Source organism: Diaphorina citri, unplaced genomic scaffold (assembly GCF_000475195.1).
Source record: "Diaphorina citri unplaced genomic scaffold, Diaci psyllid genome assembly version 1.1 scaffold1418, whole genome shotgun sequence".
Classification (NCBI taxonomy): domain Eukaryota; kingdom Metazoa; phylum Arthropoda; class Insecta; order Hemiptera; family Psyllidae; genus Diaphorina; species Diaphorina citri.
Genome location: NW_007378844.1, coordinates 68,376 through 87,596, shown reverse-complemented (window position 1 = coordinate 87,596; position 19,221 = coordinate 68,376). Strand labels below are relative to the sequence as shown.

The 19,221-nt window shown below is 40.4% G+C and overlaps 2 protein-coding genes and 2 long non-coding RNA genes across 4 annotated transcripts; 1 reads left to right on the top strand and 3 right to left on the bottom strand.

The window, feature by feature from the left end:
* The first annotated feature begins 1,700 nt into the window (after nt 1-1,700).
* Nucleotides 1,701-5,657, top strand: LOC103515807 (cell wall protein RBR3-like). The gene is made up of 7 exons (XM_026828398.1): nt 1,701-1,994; nt 2,380-2,507; nt 2,788-2,951; nt 4,275-4,390; nt 4,470-4,716; nt 5,111-5,367; nt 5,631-5,657. Exons 1-7 carry the CDS (start codon nt 1,701-1,703, stop codon nt 5,655-5,657), a joined length of 1,233 nt encoding a protein of 410 aa, XP_026684199.1.
* Nucleotides 5,658-6,003: 346 nt separating this feature from the next.
* Nucleotides 6,004-15,871, bottom strand: LOC113470166 (zinc finger SWIM domain-containing protein 8-like). Its single transcript, XM_026828397.1, has 6 exons — nt 15,754-15,871; nt 14,889-15,092; nt 13,888-14,136; nt 8,454-8,705; nt 7,830-7,856; nt 6,004-6,018 (listed from the first exon to the last, which is right to left on the bottom strand). The coding sequence occupies exons 1-6, from the start codon at nt 15,754-15,756 to the stop codon at nt 6,004-6,006; spliced, it is 750 nt and encodes a 249-aa protein (XP_026684198.1). The 5' UTR covers nt 15,757-15,871.
* Nucleotides 15,872-15,938: 67 nt separating this feature from the next.
* Nucleotides 15,939-16,499, bottom strand: LOC113470164. Its single transcript, XR_003393322.1, has 2 exons — nt 16,467-16,499; nt 15,939-16,018 (listed from the first exon to the last, which is right to left on the bottom strand). It is a non-coding gene; the product is annotated as an uncharacterized LOC113470164 (long non-coding RNA).
* A 781-nt stretch (nt 16,500-17,280) lies between these two features.
* On the bottom strand, nt 17,281-17,870 carry LOC113470163. The gene is made up of 2 exons (XR_003393321.1): nt 17,770-17,870; nt 17,281-17,371 (listed from the first exon to the last, which is right to left on the bottom strand). It is a non-coding gene; the product is annotated as an uncharacterized LOC113470163 (long non-coding RNA).
* Nucleotides 17,871-19,221: the final 1,351 nt, after the last annotated feature.

Sequence of the window (19,221 nt, the reverse complement as noted above, 5' to 3'; positions counted from 1 at the left end):
CACTTTCCCAGACAAAATCTCACTTTTTTTTTCAGTTACCGAAAAATTAAATTAAATTTTGAAATCTCCCGCTTCAAGTGTCACTTGTTTCTAGCTAGGTTTTTTGCCGCTAGAGCTCGCTTGTAGGCATCAAGCCGCGTCCAGATTTTTGCGAGCAACCCCAGACGCATTTGGGGCCTGTTCTAGGAACTACGTCGCCACCACGATTCCACCACTATCGGCGAGTAATTTTCTCCAGGAGCAGGTGATTGCTTTAACTCCGGTATTTCATTTTGTTCAGATTTCAACATTTGTAGAAGCCGATATTAAAAATGATGGAAACATGAGACTGCGCTGGGCCCTGGCCCATGAGCCCCAGGTTTAGCACCGCTCACGATTTGTCAGCTGATGCGTCAGCTGCTTCCAAGGACATTTGAGTGGCCATATTTGTTTATCTTCTTCCTTTGTTATTAAACAAATTAGGTAGGTACATAGGTGCTGATTTTCTCTAATCACGATCGAATAAACTACGGGCTAAAAAATTCCCGGAGGGACGGACCCAGCTTGCGTCAGCTGCTTCCAAGGACATTTGAGTGGCCATATTTGTTTATCTTCTTCCTTTGTTGATCCTTTTTTGCTTCGATTTCGACTTTTCCCCATTTTCCTCCACTTTTCTTTTTGAACGATTGAGAGAAGAGTTCAATTTTCTTTTAATTTCCCTTATTTTTTTCTCCTGAAGTGGTTTTTGTGTTTGTGTATTTGTTGTACCCAGTGTTGTGCCCTTTCGAAATTCATCCGTGCCCTAGTATTTTAGATGTCTTTGAGTATTCCTCTTTCCAAATGTAAATCATGTATGTTCACCATTGTAGAATAGATCAATGGTTTTCTCCTAGAACAAAGTGTAAGAATGGCAGAGAGGTCGTCCTTAGATAATAATAATCGACTCCTTTCTGCAATGACTCCTTGTCAGATGCTGAACCTCTGGAGTAGGAACAATGAAGATACAGATCGTTTTTCCTTCGAAGATTCTACGAAGCCGAAGTTAGGAAAATGACCCATAGAACCTTGTTGGAAATGATGAGATCTATCTACCCTGAGCCGTTGTCAGTAAGTATGTACCTTAAAAAGTTGGAAACACGCTTTCAGACTCACCATAAATAATTCAAGATTTTAGATTATGTCAATTAAGATACCTGTTGTTTGAGGTAGACCTCAGCTAGTCGAGTGTAGCATTGAGTCAACTCTGTGGTCAGATCATGAGACTTGGAAATGGTGATTGCCTTGTGTAGATAACCAACTGACTCATCTGATGTACCTGGAACAAACAAAATATGTATTAGGAAATAGTTGACAGTACTCATGATGGCAATTCAAGGTATGTAGAATCAAATGATTACCTAGCATATTGAATTAATTCCAATAATTTTGGTGTATCTCTGTTAATATCAGGTTCACGTCCAACCAGGATTGTTTGTAGGGGGGTGAAAATTCAGATAGGTATGTACCTTATCAAAAATTTATGGTACTGTCAGAAGCTCAGCTTTATGGTCACTCAGATTAAGCTACATCGAGTAGGGTGGTTAATAAAATGAGCTCCACCAAGAAGAGCCTTCTATGAATGTACTACAAGGTAATACCTACATATCTTCTTCTAAGTACTAATCTCGGACTCCTTTCTGCAATGACTCCTTGTCAGATGCTGAATCTCTGGAGTAGGAACAATGAAGATACAGATCGTTTTTCCTTCGAAGATTCCGATCGGTTCGAAGAAGATTCATTGTGTAGCTGGAGCTCAGAACATGAGTCTTTGTGTAACAACTGGAGAGGATGGAAAAAACCAAACACTTCCTCAGATGCTAACAACTCGATTCAAGCCAGCCATCGAGGCTTGCTATCTGGATTGGGACGCTTACCCTATTCCCGGCATTACTTGTAGTGGGGGAGGAGCCTGGCTGTATCATACGCAGCCATTCACGGCGGGATTCAAACACACAGACACATCCAGCCGAAGTGAGGTGAGTGGTGTTGTGTCTTTGGTATAGCTCTCCTGCTTTTAGTATAAACTTTAGAGATTCTAGTCATTCTAATACTAGGTATTTTCGGAATAGTAAATAAAGGGCCTAGCGAAACTGACACTGAAATTAATATTCCTATATTCCTTGTTTTGTCTCCCAGGTTGTAAACATGTTATCCTATTTAATGCTTCGTCTATTTTTCGGCCAAATTGAACTCGGTATATGAAATACATACGTACATATTGTTTATGGCAGGTCGACTATTTACAAAAGCTCTCCACCATACTCTAAAAGTCTCGATCTCTAAACCAGACTCGATCTCTAAAAGTCTGGTTGTTTTCTATGAGACTAGGGTCCAATTTTAATTTATTCCGTTTGACTCCAGGTGAATTCATCTCACACGGTGGTGAACAGCAATGAGCATCATCACCATAGAGGTCATGCTGCACACATGTCTTGCTATCACTACAAGGTTAAGAACCGGTTCACCGGCCGATCTTCAGAACACAAAAGGTAAGTCGATAACACTGCAAGTAGCTACCAAGCAATTTTTTTAAGAGGCTTGATTGAGAGAACTGTAACTGCCAAAGTCTTATCGTCCCGAAATCGAAAGACAGGATAGAAGGAAGGCAGAAATTCAGTCGCTGGGAGAAATTCAGCAGCTGTCGAAATAAACCATTCGTCTGCGAAAGCGACACGTGTAATAATGGTAAGAATTTCTTATTATTTTTTCTCTTTAAGTGGCTACTTTCTGTTTCATATATTTATATTGTGTGTTTTCTTCCATTTTCAGAGAGTCCATGTCCAAGTTTCTGTCGCGTAATGATCTCCTATCTTCCCGTACTAGAGATGATGATGGTGTGAGATCCAGTGTGTCGAGTGAAGGATTTTGCGAAAATAATGAGCCGGAGGATTCCTCATTGCTCCCTACAGATGAGAGCGACTCCCAGGAAGGAGGTAAGAAAATAGAATAGAATGTACTTTGTTTCTTTCAGAATTAAAGTGGAAACCTTTACTCCTGTAGACTCCTAGGAAGGAGGCAGACCTATGTAGGTACCTACATATGTAGGTACCTGCCTATGTAGGTACCTATCTACCTACCTATCTTATTTATACTGCTCGCATAGGACTGAAAAGTCCCTTTACTCCAGCAGTAGGCTACTACTATTATTGTGGTCAAATTAACAAATTAAATTGATAAAATTCCATACCTCGGCTGGGATTGAATCCACGCCCTCCTGTTTACCAGGCGAGCGCCTTGACCACCACACCACCGAGGTAGGTAATGTCGGAGGAAACAGTAGTTCCTTAAATTAACTAGATTTTATTTCAGTGATTATTCCCTCCTCCTTAATACTTACCAAGAGCTTCTATTGTGAGTCCAATGTTCAAATACAGACGAGCCTTCATGACAGCCAAATCAAATGAGGAAATTGCAGTCAGAAATTCACAAGTTCTTTCACTCTTCCGATAATAATCATAGGAAGCCTGCAAACTCTTTTGTCTCTCCTTATGATTAGTGTAGCTCAGACCTTTGATAAAATAGGTTCTACCTAATGTTGCCTGAGCTCGCTGTATTTCAACACTGTTTGCTTCTTGTTTTGACAATTCTGAATATTTTTTTATTATTATTATTTTTTTTTTTACTTTTGTATCAAATCAAATCATGAATCCCTGTGGCGAAGCAGAGAGCTTCTTCACAACCTTAGAGGGTATTACTAAGTGCCTCCTTTACTATTTATTTTCATCTACTTCTATCATCAATTTACTCTTTTAATTCCGCCACTGGTCGCTATTCGATTAAAGTAGCTACTCACTTGTCCTCGCGAGGCTGAGTGCACCCTGAAATCAAAGCACAGAGCCGAAAAAACTTCGACCTTGCTGGGAATCGAACCCGGAATCGCCGGCCTGCAAGCCTAGTGTGATACCCACTCGGCCAGTTTGGTTGCTCCACTTTTGTATATTTACTTTTTTTTACTCTTCCCTTACTTTGTATACCTACAGCCCATTAAACCTTTTGGAACAATTCAACGTACTTAGTTACTGCACAGCTTTCAACTCCATTTCATTTCTCCCGGAATCGCCGGCCTGCAAGCCTAGTGTGATACCCACTCGGCCAGTTTGGTTGCTCCACTTTTGTATATTTACTTTTTTTTACTCTCACCTTACTTTGTATTGTTTGTATACCTACAGCCCATTAAACCTTTTGGAACAATTCAACGTACTTACTTAGTTACTGCACAGCTTTCAACTCCATTTCATTTCATTTCTTTTTTCCAGGTGGCAGTGATTCTTCCGCCAGCGTCTCCCTATCTCGCCCTCTCCCTCCCCTCCAGCCCTCTTCCTCCCTCTCCGATTCTCCCTCCGGGGACGACGAAAGTGACTATTCTCCTCCCATCTCGCCCTCTCCCTCCCCTCCAGCCCTCTTCCTCCCTCTCCGATTCTCCCTCCGGGGACGACGAAAGTGACTATTCTCCTCCCCCTGCCTCTGTACCCCCTACCGGAACCAGTGAAGAAATCTCCCGAGAAAGCGGGGGGCCCAGTTCGCGCGATATCACCTCCAGTTCGAGCTCCAATGGTTCGCCGCCTATCAAGCTAGATGTGCCGGTTTCGGCGGTTTCAGCCGCCCTAGGCGCCTCGCAGCCGCCGGCCGGTAGTCAGAGCGCTACCTTGCCCGCGCCTAGTTCGCCCCAAGTGGCCAAAACTGAACCAAGCACATCAGGTAAGATTTCTTCAATATTTTAGATCGTGATTTTTAGCTTAAGAGATTTTTATTGTATACCTAATTTGATTAAGAAAAAAATTAAAAGAACATTAAATTCAATTCAGCTCAGTATCAATTTTAAAGTGAAGAGTTAAATTGGAGGGTAGCGCGTCTATCTTGTGTGAACGCTAATTCGCGCGTTTGATTACCACTAGGGGGCGGACTTTAAACAGATAGGGTTCGTTCTCGGAACGACTGGCTTCCTCCGATCATGTCTTCCTTGTTTCTTCGTTTTCGGGACGATAAGACCTTTGCTACAGTTCCCTCTATCAAGCCTCTAAAAAAAGTGAAAATTTTCAAATCTCTTCCCTAGTAAGTTAAATTAACCTCTTTGGCACTCGTTTCATTTCAGAGCCTGGCAGTTCGTCACAGGCCGAACCTTCAGCCCAAGCTCCGGCCCAGTCTGATTCCAGTGTTGCCAACAATGGTCCCAGTAGTAGCAATGTTGCCAGCAGTAGCAACGCTGCCAATGATGATGATTATAACGTGTACTATTATGATCCTAATGCTGTAGTGGCATCCGTGCAAAGTCCAGATGCAAACGCTGCGCTCAAAAACACGTACGAAAGTATTTTCGCCAACCTGAACAAAACTCTAGACCCCTGGGAGGTGAGTGGGTTAAAAATTAGTAAATAATTTTTAGTAAAAGCCAGTCACGGAATCAATCATTTGCATGATACAAAATTTCTTAACCCCGCCGAGAATCGAACCCGGGTCTCCCGCGTGCAAGGCGAGCTCAGTGACCACTACGCCATGGGAGCTGACTAATAAGTAAAACAGAAGGGAAAACCTTAGCAACAAATTCCAGTCGATAACCTCCTAAATTAGATTTGTGAATCAGTCTCATAATAAAACATCTCAGGGACTTCCAGGAAACGAGATTTAAACAATTTGGTTGAAACTGATTGAAATCTAATGTCCTGTTTTTGTCTTTAATGAGCTATTACATTATTAATAGAGTGCGATAACTAGTCTGAACTGTGGGCAGGAATTTTGTTCTGGTGTGATGATGGAATCTACCTGTGTGGTCTTAGGATAGGAACAAGAAAAAAACAGAAGGGAAAGAGGGAATATGAATAAATTGAAAGAAGACAAAGAAGTGAGAAACAATAAATTAAGAAAAGTAATATTTAACAAACTGGTCTAAATAGAACAGAATAGAATAGACCTATACCTTGTTCATCCTGCTCGAATGAGACTAAAAAGTCCCTTTACCCCAGCAGTCTAAACAAGGTCTCATGTACTTTACTGCTGTAACAGCTGCAACAAAGAGAATTTCCACTTTAAGTGCTGTGTCAATACGAGAACACCAAATCAGGTATTCCAACCCGTTGAAATATTTACGGAATGATTAAAAAAAGATCACAAAAAATCAAGATAGGTAGGTATCTAGATATGTAAATCGTAAAACAACCCTAATAAATCAGTTGCGCTTACTTGTTGACGTCTTTTTTTATATCAGTACTTTTTTGTGGAGGGTAACTCTTGACGTTAATTTTTTAACACGAAGTGTTTTTTTGGGGGTATAAACATAGAAAAAAAAATGTTTTTTTTTTTTCAAATAAGGTAAAATTGTACCAAGCTAGGTAACTTTGCATCAAACTGTGTCTAAGTTGTGCAGCGCTTTAGTGAGAACGTGATGAACTTTTTGATCATGGAGCCTGTAGGTAATTAATATCTACCTACAATTCAATAATAAAAATACGTACTAGTTATAAGTACTGTGTCTAAGTTGTGCAGCGCTTTAGTGAGAACGTGATGAACTTTTTGATCATGGAGCCTGTAGGTAATTAATATCTACCTACAATCTTCTTATATTATAAGAACGAGATACATTCACATTTCACACACTGATCGCTCTATCTCTTCTTTTTCTTCTACGACTTCTAGATCCCGAGATAAATCGATTTGAAAAATACCGGTAAATCGTGAACTTTGACGTCACGGCATACGCTTTAACCTCAGATTTGGATTTTTCACAACTTTTTACGTAGGAATCGAACTTTTATTGATAATATTTTCCCATCGATCAACGATTTAATGAACAATATACAATACTTCTATTTCCTTTTCTTCCTCCTCTCTTTCTTTTTCTTCTTCTCCGTCGCATTCTTCTTCTTGATTATCTATTTATTATTAAGTATAGATTTTTCCTTGTAATCAAAACCCCCAACTTGTGGTCAGAAAGGCGTGGCTCCGAAACTGGATATCGGGTTGGGGCCACAAAAACCACACTACTTCACACTTTGAATTTAGGAGGATAAATTTTCATCGGATTAGTTACCAGATTATTTTTGTTCTTCCTCTTGTTCTTCTTTTTTCCCTTCACTTTGGTCTTCTTCCTTCTTGTTCTCGTCCGTCTTTATTTTGTTCTTTTTTGACGTCTTCTTTTTGATAGGAACCTAGGTAGGTAGGTTCGTAGAAGCTCAACCCGTCCTTTGGGGCTGACCAGCCCCTACACCTAAGCCTCAGTTTGGGCTTTTTGTGTGTGTTGGAATAGGTAGGTAGGTACTTTCAAATCCGTTCTCTTGTCATATCAAGTTGATCTTCCTCTTCTCTTTGAACTTCTTCTTGTTCGTCTTACTTTTCTTTTTAATCCTTCTCCTTGTCCTCCTTTTTGTTCTTGTCCTTTCTACCCTTCATTTCCTCCTCCTCCTCCTCCTTCTTCTTCTTCTCATGTTTTTATACGTAGGTAGTAGGTACGTACCTACCTACCCAGATACTAGTAGAGGGAATAAGTAAACCACGTGTAGTACCTATTAGGAAAGTACTGGGTAGGTGTTATTTACAATTAGGAATTCAGTTCCAAAACCCCAATAAATCATAAGTACCGTAATATTTATAGAATAGAATAGAATAGATTGCTCAATAATAATAATAATAATAATAATAATGATAATAATAATAATAATAATACGTAAACCACGTGTAGTACCTATTACGAATGTACTAGGTACAGGTAGGTATTATTTACAATGATGAATTCAGTTCCAAAACCCCAATAAATCATAAGTAGGTACCGTAATATTTAGAATAGAATAGAATAGAATAGATTGCTCAATAGAATAAACCCTGTTTATCGTGTGAGATGAATTCACCTGGAGTCAAACGGAATAAATTAAAATTGGACCCTAGTCTCATAGAAAACAACCAGACTTTTAGAGATCGATTATGGTGGAGAGCTTTTGTAAATAGTCGACCTGCCATAAACAATTCAGAACACAACAATTTCATATACCGAGTTCAATTTGGCCGAAAAATAGCCTGTTTATACTGCCAGAATGAGACTGAAAAGTCCCTTTACTCCCGCAGTCTAAACAAGGTCTCATGTTAAGGTTAAGGTTAGCCCCACCGACACCTATACAAGCAAGGGCCTCTTTCAAGAGCCAAACAAATGTTTACTTTTACTTATTAAAGAAATTTAAATTATATAAGTGCTGATCAATAAATTTGTTTGTCGTTTAGAAATTGTATCCTCATTCAGCTCTTGAAAGCCGAAAAATAGATGGAGCATTAAATAGGATAACATGTTTACAACCTGGGAGACAAAACAAGGAATATAAGAATATTAATTTCAGTGTCAGTTTAGCTAGGCCCTTTATTTACTCTTCCGAAAATACCTAGTACTAGAATGACTAGAATCTCTAAAGTTTATACTAAAAGCAGGACAGCTATACCAAAGACACACCACTCACCTCACTTCGGCTGGATGTGTCTGTGTGTTTGAATCCCGCCGTGAATGGCTGCGTATGATATAGCCAGGCTCCTCCCCCACTACAAGTAATGCCGGGAATAGGGTAAGCGTCCCAATCCAGATAGCAAGCCTCGATGGCTGGCTTGAATCCGGAGAATATGTCCACGTCTTGTTTGAAGGAGAGAGAGGAAGCTGTGGCGTTCTTGTGAGAACTGTGCCCGGAGCCTACGCCATGTCCGTGACTTTTCATAACCTGGAGAATAAAAATTTCGACCCATTGCAATACTTCTCATTACATACCAAAAGTTCCCGATAAGTAATGTAGGTTAGGTAACAGAGAGCCAGTGGCGACAGCACGTTGAATACACCAGTTCTCAATGTATATCTGAAGTTAAGCAACGTTGCACTAAGTTTGGTATCTGGATAGGTGATTACCTAGGCCATCGGGTGTTGTTGGCTTTTCCAGGCCTCACTCAGGCCGAGTATGGTCATGGTGAGGCAGGCCGAATGGAGGATAAAAACACCCGTTAATAAAAACCTTAGCAGAAAAGTTACATGTCTTTCATGAAAATGTAAGCACCCCATCACAGTGACCTGACACCGGTGCTACCCAGTAACTTGCGAAATAAATAATAGACACCGGTTCACCGGCCGATCTTCAGAACACAAAAGGTAAGTCGATAACACTGCAAGTAGCTACCAAGCAATTTTTTTAAGAGGCTCGATTAAGGGAACTGTAACTGCTAAAGTCTTATCGTCCCGAAATCGAAAGACAGGATAGAAGGAAGGCAGAACTTCAGTCGCTGGGAGAAATTCAGCAGCTGTCGAAATACGAAACCATTCGTCTGCGAAAGCGACACGTGTAATAATAGTAAGAATTTATTATTTTTTTCTCTTTAAGTGGCTACTTTCCACCTCCAGGTTGAGAATCAGTGCATTTTTGAATAGATAACATCATAAACTAAATATCTCTCGTCCTATCATTATTCTACATATTTTAATGCTGTTCACATACAAGTCCTTTTTAGTCTTATTCTGGCAGTATAAACAGGGTATATTTTACTCTACTGAGTCTACTCTTTCGACAAAAAACTCAGAACATACATTTTTCATATAAATGGTATACCCACCCGTATAAGCAGAGCTTGTGCCACGGGTGGGGAAAATAAGCAGAGCTTGTGCCACGGATGGGGATGGCTTTACTTCGCTACCTTACTTTTGCTCTATGAAAGAAGGGCCATTCTTGGATTAAGCTCTTTAAAAAAATATGTGTATAAAATTTCCGCCTCGCCCAGGATTCGAACCTAGTACCTCCAGGTTGAGAATCAGTGCATTTTTGAATAGATAACATCATAAACTAAATATCTCACGTTCTATCCTTATTCTACATATTTTAATTCTGTTCACATACATGTAAGACCTTAGACTGCAGAAGTAAAGGTCCTTTTCAGTCTCATCATGGCAGTATAAACAGGGTATATTTTACTCTACTGAGTCTACTCTCACGTCTGATTTCAGCCAATCAGAACAAACCCCTGTCGAGTATGGGCGGCAACAACAAGAAGCCGCAGTACAATGCAGATGAAGTGCTTGGATTTGAGGCGGCTGTGGCGGCTCTAGGACTCAAAGCTAACGTGTCCGAAGCTGAACATCCTCTCTTGTGTGAGGGCACGAGGCGACAGGTAAAAAAATGCTTTCTTTTTCCTTTCCTTTTTTTTCTCAAGAAGTTTGAACGAGGGAACTGGAACTCATGATTTCTTATCGTCCCAAAATCGAAGATAGAAGAAACAGGATAGGAGAAAGTCACTTCTTTTTGAAGAAGTTTGATAGAGGGAACTGTAACTACTGAGGTGTTATCGTTCCAAAATCGAAGTGAGAAACACAGGATAAGAAGAAGAAGAAGTCAGCCGTTGTGAGAACAAACCTTATCTGATTCGAATAAAGTTCGCCTCGGGCGGAAATCGAACTCGCGACCTCGCGCTTACAAGACAAACGTGCTACCATCCAAGGAGTCCAGTGGAGTGGAACATATCATATGTCTTCAGGCACACTCCATTTGTCAAAGGTCCAAGTTTACCTTGCCCTTGGGATCAATTTAATTTGGAGGTCTCAAGCTAGTTTTGAGTAAGCGGGTAGCTTGTCTAAATTTGCAGAAAATACTAACGTGCGTACATAGAATACTAACATGGTTTTGTTTCTCCCACAGAGAGGAGAGCTGGCTGTAACATTGCTGGTTCAGTACAAGGATGAGCCGGTTAAGATCGCCAGGATCATGGATAAGCTATTGGACCGCGAAGTACATCAGTTGATCAAAACCCCTGTGGTTCCTTGGTAAGAAACCGCTTTATGCTCTTGTGTGAAGGCAACGTTAGTTTCCGAGATTTTCACCAAGATTTTATTTAGGCGTGGTCTTTGCATAGCATGTTTTTTTTTTTCTTCTTCTTCTTCTTCTTCTTAGCTCTAAACCAGGTAAATAATATAGTGTTAACCAGAGAAATAATACATGCTATCCAGGGTAACAATAGAGTCCTAATGACTAACTAACTAACTAACCAGATTTACAATTTTACTAAAGTCTTCTTCATCTTTTTCTTCGCCTTTTCCCGTGTACAGACGGGGTCGGCGTTTTTCGTCAGCCTCTCAATCAGCCCCAACTGGTAGAGGGTACTGTAACAACAAAGGTCTTATCGTCCCGAAATCGAAAAGAAGAAAGACAGGATAGGAGAAAGCCAGCCGTTCCGAGAACGAAACTTTTCTGTTTAGGATGGAGTTCGCCCCGGGCGGGAATCGAACCTGCGATCTAACGCTTAAAAAGTAGGATCTGGAGCTCCACACACCTGTCAAGTCAATGTCAAGTGATTAGAATAAATTTCAAACACAATAATTCTACAAGTTACAAAAACCTTTCAGGTAAATTGACTGTTAATAGGTGCTTATCATGAACATTATCCTTAACAACAAATACCTACTTCTTGTGTAAAAATATAGGTACTTAGATCTGCAAAAAAAGAGGGTCCTCCCTATCAAAAACAAGTGAATTGTTCCCTAGAAGAAGGGCTGATGTTATATTTGCTACTAAGTAACATATGCCATTCTTCCTAGGAATGATTGAAGTGTTTCTTTGATTAGACAAATGCCATTTCTTACCGAGTTGATAGCAGAGGGTTGGGGCGAGAGTAAGTCATCAAGCAGTCTCTGAGCAGTGGGCAATATTTGCTGAGGTAATTCTGAGATAAGATATTGAGCAAACTTCTGGAGCTGTTCTCTCCTCAAGCGGGACAAAGATTCCGACACAGGGGCCCTTAATGTACACTGAAAAATAAAACAACAGATTGTTAGACCCCAACTCCTGAACATTAGTGAGATTTTAAGTAATAAACTTAGCTAGAAATGTTCAGTAAGTACCTATCCACAGAAAGGTTTGTTAGCCCACCACTTTTAACACTTTGAGCCCCAAGCTGGAATTCAGAGATTGTTCACTCCAGACCAATTTTAAGTAATAAACTTAGCTAGAAATGTTCAGTAAGTACCTACCCACAGAAAGGTTTGTTAGCCCACCACTTTTAACACTTTGAGCCTCAAGCTGGAATTCAGAGATTGTTCACTCCAGACCAAGGGAAAACAAGCCCACCACTTTTAACACTTTGAGCCCCAAGCTGGAATTCAGAGATTGTTCACTCCAGACCAAGGGAAAACTGTGAAATATACCCTCTAGACCAAAATTGACCTTGGTTTCTTTTAGAAAACAAGGTCTTGCATTTTCTTTTTACCGGATGAGGTATTCAAGTCTTCAAAGTAAGGAAGGTTGTGAATACCATATAGAGTACTCATGTCAAAAGTGAAATGTTGAGTGAGGGTCATATATGGTAGGGTTTCTTTTAGTTTTCTTTTAGAAAACAAGGTCTTGCATTTTCTTTTTACCAGATGAGGTATTCAAGTCTTCAAAGTAAGGAAGGTCATGAATACCATATAGCATATAGAGTACTCATGTCAGGAGTGAAATGTTGAGTGAGGGTCATATATGGTACTCATGTCATGAAAGAAAAGTTTGCTGAGGGTCACATATGGTACTCAGGGGCTCAAAGTGTTAGAGAACAATTATTGGTGTGATATTGATTACTTACTTTAGCTAGAATTGTTCAGTAGGTAACAACAGAAAGGGAATTTATTGAGATAATTATAAACACCACTGGTTATAATGAGGGTCCTTTTAGATCTTCACAAACCTCACAAGGTCACTTTTTGTCTCTTTGAGCTAAGTTCAGAGCCCAATATGCTCCTAACAAAGAGTTGGACCTTATAATCTCAATAGTTACCAAATGAGGCAGATGTATCCGATGCAGGCAGACAGCTACAATATGGGCACACCAGTAAGCTGGACTTTGACATGTACAATTACACGATGTAATACGACGTCTATCAAATGTGACTGCAACATTGTACTGACCTCGAGCAGTAGGGGGCAATACTGTAGCACTCAAGTGAAACCCTGAAAACACAAAGAACAAATGTTATTTCCTCAGTAAAGCTTGCTTGTTTTTTTTTTTTTCAAACAGAATCTGTGAAACAAATAAAGTGGATTTTTTTTTTTTTTTTTTTTATAAGAAAAACTTGATGATTTCATATCGTACTTAAGTCCTAAAGTGTGGTGAATTTGGTTTGATAGGTTGAATAAACATTTATGTTAAATTTCAAGTCAAGCAGACCGATAAAAATTGTTCAAAAGCTATTTACAAAATTCTATCCCAACGTCAACAAACAGTCATACAATAATAGCTATCCATTCGAAGAAACCGAAACAGTTTGTTAGCAATCTTATTACTGATGAAGGAGAGAGAGGAAGCTGTGGCGTTCTTGTGAGAACTGTGCCCGGAGCCTACGCCATGTCCGTGACTTTTCATAACCTGGAGAATGAAAATTTGGACCCATTGCAATACTTCTCATTACATACCAAAAGTTCCCGATAAGTAATGTAGGTTAGAAGGTAACGGAAAGTAAAGAAACAGAGAGCCAGTGGCGACAGCACGTTGAATACACCAGTTCTCAATGTATTTCTGAAGTTAAGCAACGTTGCACTAAGTTTGGTATCTGGATAGGTGATTATCTTGGCCATCGGGTGTTGTTGGCTTTTCCAGGCCTCACTCAGGCTGAGTATGGTCATAGTGAGGCCGGCCGAATGGAGGATAAAAACACCCGTTAATAAAAACCTTAGCAGAAAAGTTACATTTCTTTCATGAAAATGTAAGCACCCCATCACAGTGACCTATTGATGTCCCACTTCTCAATTTCGTCCAAGACGAGGGTTCGAATCCCTTCTAGGAGCCGTATTTATATTTTTAGAAACGTATCTGTAGAAAGGTGAAGCCTTTCTACTGACTGCCGAAATGGTTATAGACCTTAAACCCCTATTAAATAGTGACATTAATGACCCTTACCTTCTCAACTATCTTCATATGCCAGGTTTTGAACTGCCGCTCGAGGAGGGACCGCTCGTCCGGCGATATTCCCGGATTCAGAGCCGCTAGCCGCCACAGGACCACAATCTCATCGCACAGGGCCGCCCCGGCATGCTGCGAGGCGTTCGTATTGCCGCCCATATTGCCGCCATGCTTCCCGTTGTGTGGCCAATGACAAGAGGCGCCCCCCTGCAGCGCCACACGCGTGTTGAACCACCACACCATCACCTAGAAGAGGGATTATGAGTGAGTAGGCGCCCCCCTGCAGCGCCACACGCGTGTTGAACCACCACACCATCACCTAGAAGAGGGATTATGAGTGAGTAAGTGAGTGAGTGAGTGAGTGACTAATTAAGTAAGTAAGTGAGTAAGTGACTGACTGGTCAGTCAATTCAGTGAGTGAGGATGTAATTGATTGGTTAATCGATTTTTAATGTTTTTTTTTATTAAGGAGGTACCAATTGTCTGGCTGGGGGACTTTAAACAGGGAACATACCAGCCTGAAATTTCCCTTGCTAACGCCCACCCTGTCTGTACATGTGAAAAGGCGAAGAAAAAGAAGAAGAGTTATACATGCAGAAAAAGAAAAATTCCGTTGGTCCTCATTTTTCCTGCTCTATGACTTTGAAACATCATCCAAGTAAGCGCAACTGATCTATTGTCTGGCTGGGGGACTTTAAACAGGGAACATACCAGCCTGAAATTTCCCTTGCTAACGCCCACCCTGTCTGTACATGTGAAAAGGCGAAAAAAAAGAAGAAGAGTTACACATGCATGTATTCTGGCTGGGGGACTTTAAACAGGGAACATACCAGCCTGAAATTTCCCTTGCTAACGCCCACCCTGTCTGTACATGTGAAAAGGCTAAAAAAAAGAAGAAGAGTTATGCATGCATGCATGTTGTTCACGAAAGTACGAAAGAAAATTAAAGACTAGACCCTAGTTACTAATTAGTTTAGACTAGATTCTCGTTAGTTTACCTGTTCACAAGCCATACACTCTTCAGTGACAATCTCAAGGAGAGGCAACGCGTTACCGTCGTTCCGTCTCAGCATCTCCCGTACAATGGAGAGCAGATTCCACATGCCCTCGGGTTCTCTACCTCGGAGGGGACGCAAGAGGGAGCTCCACTCTGAGGCGGCTGGAGGTGCCGTGGTCGTCAGATAGTTCACGTCACTGAATACCTGGAAATTAATGTTTAATAGTTTTATAATTATTTATAAATGAACCTTGTTTTTAAAAGCAACCTCAGTGGCCGAGTGGGTATCACACTTGGCTTGCACGCCGTAGGTCCCAGGTTCAATTCCTGGTGGGGTCGAAGTTTTTTTGGCTCTGTGCTTGGAGTTTGGGGTGCACTCAGCCTCGTGAGGACAACTGAGCAGCTACTTTAACCGAGTAGCGACCAGTGAAGGAGCAATGATTGAGTAAATGAAAGACTTGTAATTTGTAATACTGTGATACCCACAAAGTACATCAATCAGGTTTGGTTACCTATTTAGTTTTTACCAAAGCAAAGACTTCTTCAATTTGTACACCATACAGTCAGATATTCCCAGGTTCAATTCCTGGTGGGGTCGAAGTTTTTTTGGCTCTGTGCTTGGAGTTTGGGGTGCACTCAGCCTCGTGAGGACAACTGAGTAGCTACTTTAACCGAGTAGCGACCAGTGACAGCATTACAAGTCAAAGAAAGGAGCAATGATTGAGTAAATGAAAGACTTGTAATTTGTAATACTGTGATACCCACAAAGTACGTCCATCAGGTTTGGTTACCCATTTAGTTTTTACCAAAGCAAAGACTTCTTCAATTTGTACACCCACCATACACTCAGATACAATCCCACTTACCATTGGAGCAGGTACACAGAATTTGATGAGAATTTTCTTGATGTTATCATGGATGGTTTTCTCATCCAAGTACCATGCTGTTTGTTCATTGGCTGATGCACCAGCAGTAGGATCTGGCAGATACAATCCCACTTACCATTGGAGCAGGTACACAGAATTTGATGAGAATTTTCTTGATGTTATCATGGATGGTTTTCTCATCCAAATACCATGCTGTTTGTTCATTGGCTGATGCACCAGCAGTAGGATCTGGAGCTCCACATACCTGTCAAGTCAATGTCAAGTGATTAGAATAAATTTCAAACCTAGGATCTGGAGCTCCACACACCTGTCAAGTCAATGTCAAGTGATTAGAATAAATTTCAAACACAATAATTCTACAAGTTACAAAAACTTTTCAGGTAAATTGACTGCTAATAGGGGCTTATCATGAACATTATCCTTAACAACAAATACCTACTTCTAGTGTAAAAATATACTTAGGTAGATCACAAAAACCTTTCAGGTAAATTGACTGTTAATAGGTGCTTATCATGAACATTATCCTTAACAACAAATACCTACTTCTAGTGTAAAAATATAGGTAGATCTGCAAAAAAAGAGGGTCCTCCCTATCAAAAACAAGTGAATTGTTCCCTGGAAGAAGGGCTGATGTTATATTTGCTACTAAGTAACATATGCCCTTTTTTGATTAGACAAATGCCATTTCTTACCGAGTTGATAGCAGAGGGTTGGGGTGGTAGAAAATTCCATCCGCATTATCCTCTTTCTTAATCAATTTGTTTCACTTAAACAGTTTTACACTTGTACCAGGGCCGTATTTAAGAACATTTTTCCCATGTTAAATTAATTTTAAAACAGGCGTAGTAGTCAAGTAGTCAAGACGCTCGCCTGGTAAAGAGAAGCAGCTATCCATTTGAAGAAACCGAAACAGTTTGTTAGCAATCTTATTCCTGGTAGAAAATTCCATCCGCATTATCCTCTTTCTTAATCAGTTTGTTTCACTTAAACAGTTTTACACTTGTACTAGGGCCGTATTAAGTACATTTTTTCCCATGTTACTTAAATTAATTTTAAAACATACCCTGCCTCGGTGACGTAGTAGTCAAGACGCTCGCCTGGTAAAGAGGAGGGCGTGGGTTCAATCCCAGCCTAGTTATGGAATTTTATCCTGAATTATTTGAGAATTTGACGCCATAATAATGTAGCTCTAAAGGTTAGGTGGTAGAGAACGCCTCCGGCGTTAACTTCGCCTAGTGGTTACCCTACACTCAAGAGTCTATTATTATAATTTTATGTAAAATGAATTTTAATTTTAAACTATTTACTAAAAATTATTTACTAATTTTTAACCCACTCACCTCCCAGGGGTCTAAAGTTTTGTTTAGGTTGGCGAAAATACTTTCGTACGTGTTTTTGAGCGCAGCATTTGCATCTGGACTTTGCACGGATGCCACTACAGCATTAGGATCATAATAGTACACGTTATAATCATCATCATTGGCAGCGTTGCTACTGCTGGCAACATTGCTACTACTGGGACCATTGTTGACAACACTGGAATCAGACTGGGCCGAAGCTTGGGCTGAAGGTTCGGCCTGTGACGAACTGCCAGGCTCTGAAATAAAACGAGTGCCAAAGAGATTAATTTAACATACTAGGGAAGAGACTTGAAAATTTTCACTTTTTTTTAGAGGCTTGATAGAGGGAACTGTAGCAAGGAAGGTCTTATCGTCCCGAAAACGAAGAAACAAGGAAGACATGATCGGAGAAAGCCAGTCGTTCCGAGAACGAACCCTATCTGTTTAAAGTCCGCCCCCGGGTGGTAATCAAACGCGCGAATTAGCGTTCACACAAGATAGACGCGCTACCCTCCAAGTTAACTCTTCGCTTTAAAATTGATACTGAGCTGAATTGAATTTAATGTTCTTGTATATTTTTTCTTAATCAAGTTAGGTATACAATAAAAATCTCTTAAGCTAAAAATCACGATCTAAAATATTGAAGAAATCTTACCTGATGTGCTTGGTTCAGCTTTGGCCACTTGGGGCGAACTAGGCGCGGGTAAGGTAGCGCTCTGACTACCAGCCGGCGGCTGCGAGGCGCCTAGGGCGGCTATCTACACAAGGCAATCACCATTTCCAAGTCTCATGATCTGACCACAGAGTTGACTCAATGCTACACTCGACTAGCTGAGGTCTATCTAAAACAGCAGGTATCTTAATTGACATAATCTAAAATCTTGAATTATTTATGGTGAGGCTGAAAGCGTCTTTTCAACTTTTCAAGATACATACTTACTGACAACGGCTCAGGGTAGATAGATCTCATCATTTCCAACAAGGTTCTATGGGTCATTTTCCTAACTTCGGCTTCGTTTCCGAGAAATGTTCAAAAAACCACCTTTTAAAAAAATTCAGACCTTGTATCAGTTTTTAGGTCATAACTTTTTCATTTCAACCGATAAACTGTTTTTGTTAAAAGCACGAGCCAGAGCACAAAATTTTGATCCGAATAGACCCACAGAGTTGACTCAATGCTACACTCGACTAGCTGAGGTCTATCTCAAACAACAGGTATCTTAATTGACATAATCTAAAATCTTGAATTATTTATGGTGAGGCTGAAAGCATCTTTTCAACTTTTTAAGATACATACTTACTGACAACGGCAAAAACCATCTTTTAAAAAAATTCAGACCTTGTGTCAGTTTTTAGGTCATAACTTTTTCATTTCAATCGATAAACTGTTTTTGTTAAAAGCACGAGCCAGAGCACAGAATTTTGATCCGAATAGACCTAATCTCCAATTTCCAAAGCTCAGCTTTGATGTGTTTTTTCAAGTTCGAAAAAGATTTACCTTGTGTATGTCCGATTTTTACGTTACGAAACACGCGGTTTTTGTCCGAAGAAATTTTGGAGCACAGGTCTCCATCCTTCAGGAAAACTTGCGCTTTATTCAAGGATGGGTTTCTTCAAATTAACCCTAGAACCCTTGATCAGAATGAGACCTGTTTTGCCTTTTTAACTCCCGTCCTTCCGGGAGAAATAACCACTTGACTTTCTCAGAAAAGAAGCTGAAGTTAGGCAAATGACCCACAGAACCTTGTTGGAAATGATGAGATCTACCTACCCTAAGCCGTTGTCAGTGTTTTTCTGGCGCACCCTGTATAACAGCATTGCTAAGTGCCCCATACCATTCTGGCTGTATGGTCACGCCTTAAGGCCTAACCAATGTGTAAAAAAAGTGCCCCTTTGCAATTCTTACTAATTTCTGTTAAATCTTCGTACACTATTAATGCAGCTTATACAGCCACTGGTTGCTATTACTTCAAGGTGTTTAGATACCTACTTTGATTGTCCTCACAAGACTGAGTACACTTCGAACTCCAAAAAACAGGACCGAAAAAACTTCGAGCCCGCCGGAAATCGATCCCGGGGCCTCCAGTATACAAACCTAGTGTCATAC

Excerpts from the sequence above, each read along its gene's own strand:
- LOC103515807 (XM_026828398.1), top strand. The coding sequence starts at position 1,701 with ATGAAGATACAGATCGTTTTTCCTTCGAAGATTCCGATCGGTTCGAAG. Across the intron at positions 2,508-2,787 it reads CGATCTTCAGAACACAAAAG|AGAGTCCATGTCCAAGTTTC; the intron begins GTAAGTCGATAA and ends TTCCATTTTCAG. Across the intron at positions 4,717-5,110 it reads AACTGAACCAAGCACATCAG|AGCCTGGCAGTTCGTCACAG; the intron begins GTAAGATTTCTT and ends GTTTCATTTCAG.
- LOC113470166 (XM_026828397.1), bottom strand. Across the intron at positions 8,706-13,887 it reads ATATGAAGATAGTTGAGAAG|GTTATGAAAAGTCACGGACA; the intron begins GTAAGGGTCATT and ends TTTATTCTCCAG. Across the intron at positions 7,857-8,453 it reads ACACATCCAGCCGAAGTGAG|GTGAATTCATCTCACACGAT; the intron begins GTGAGTGGTGTG and ends GTTTGACTCCAG.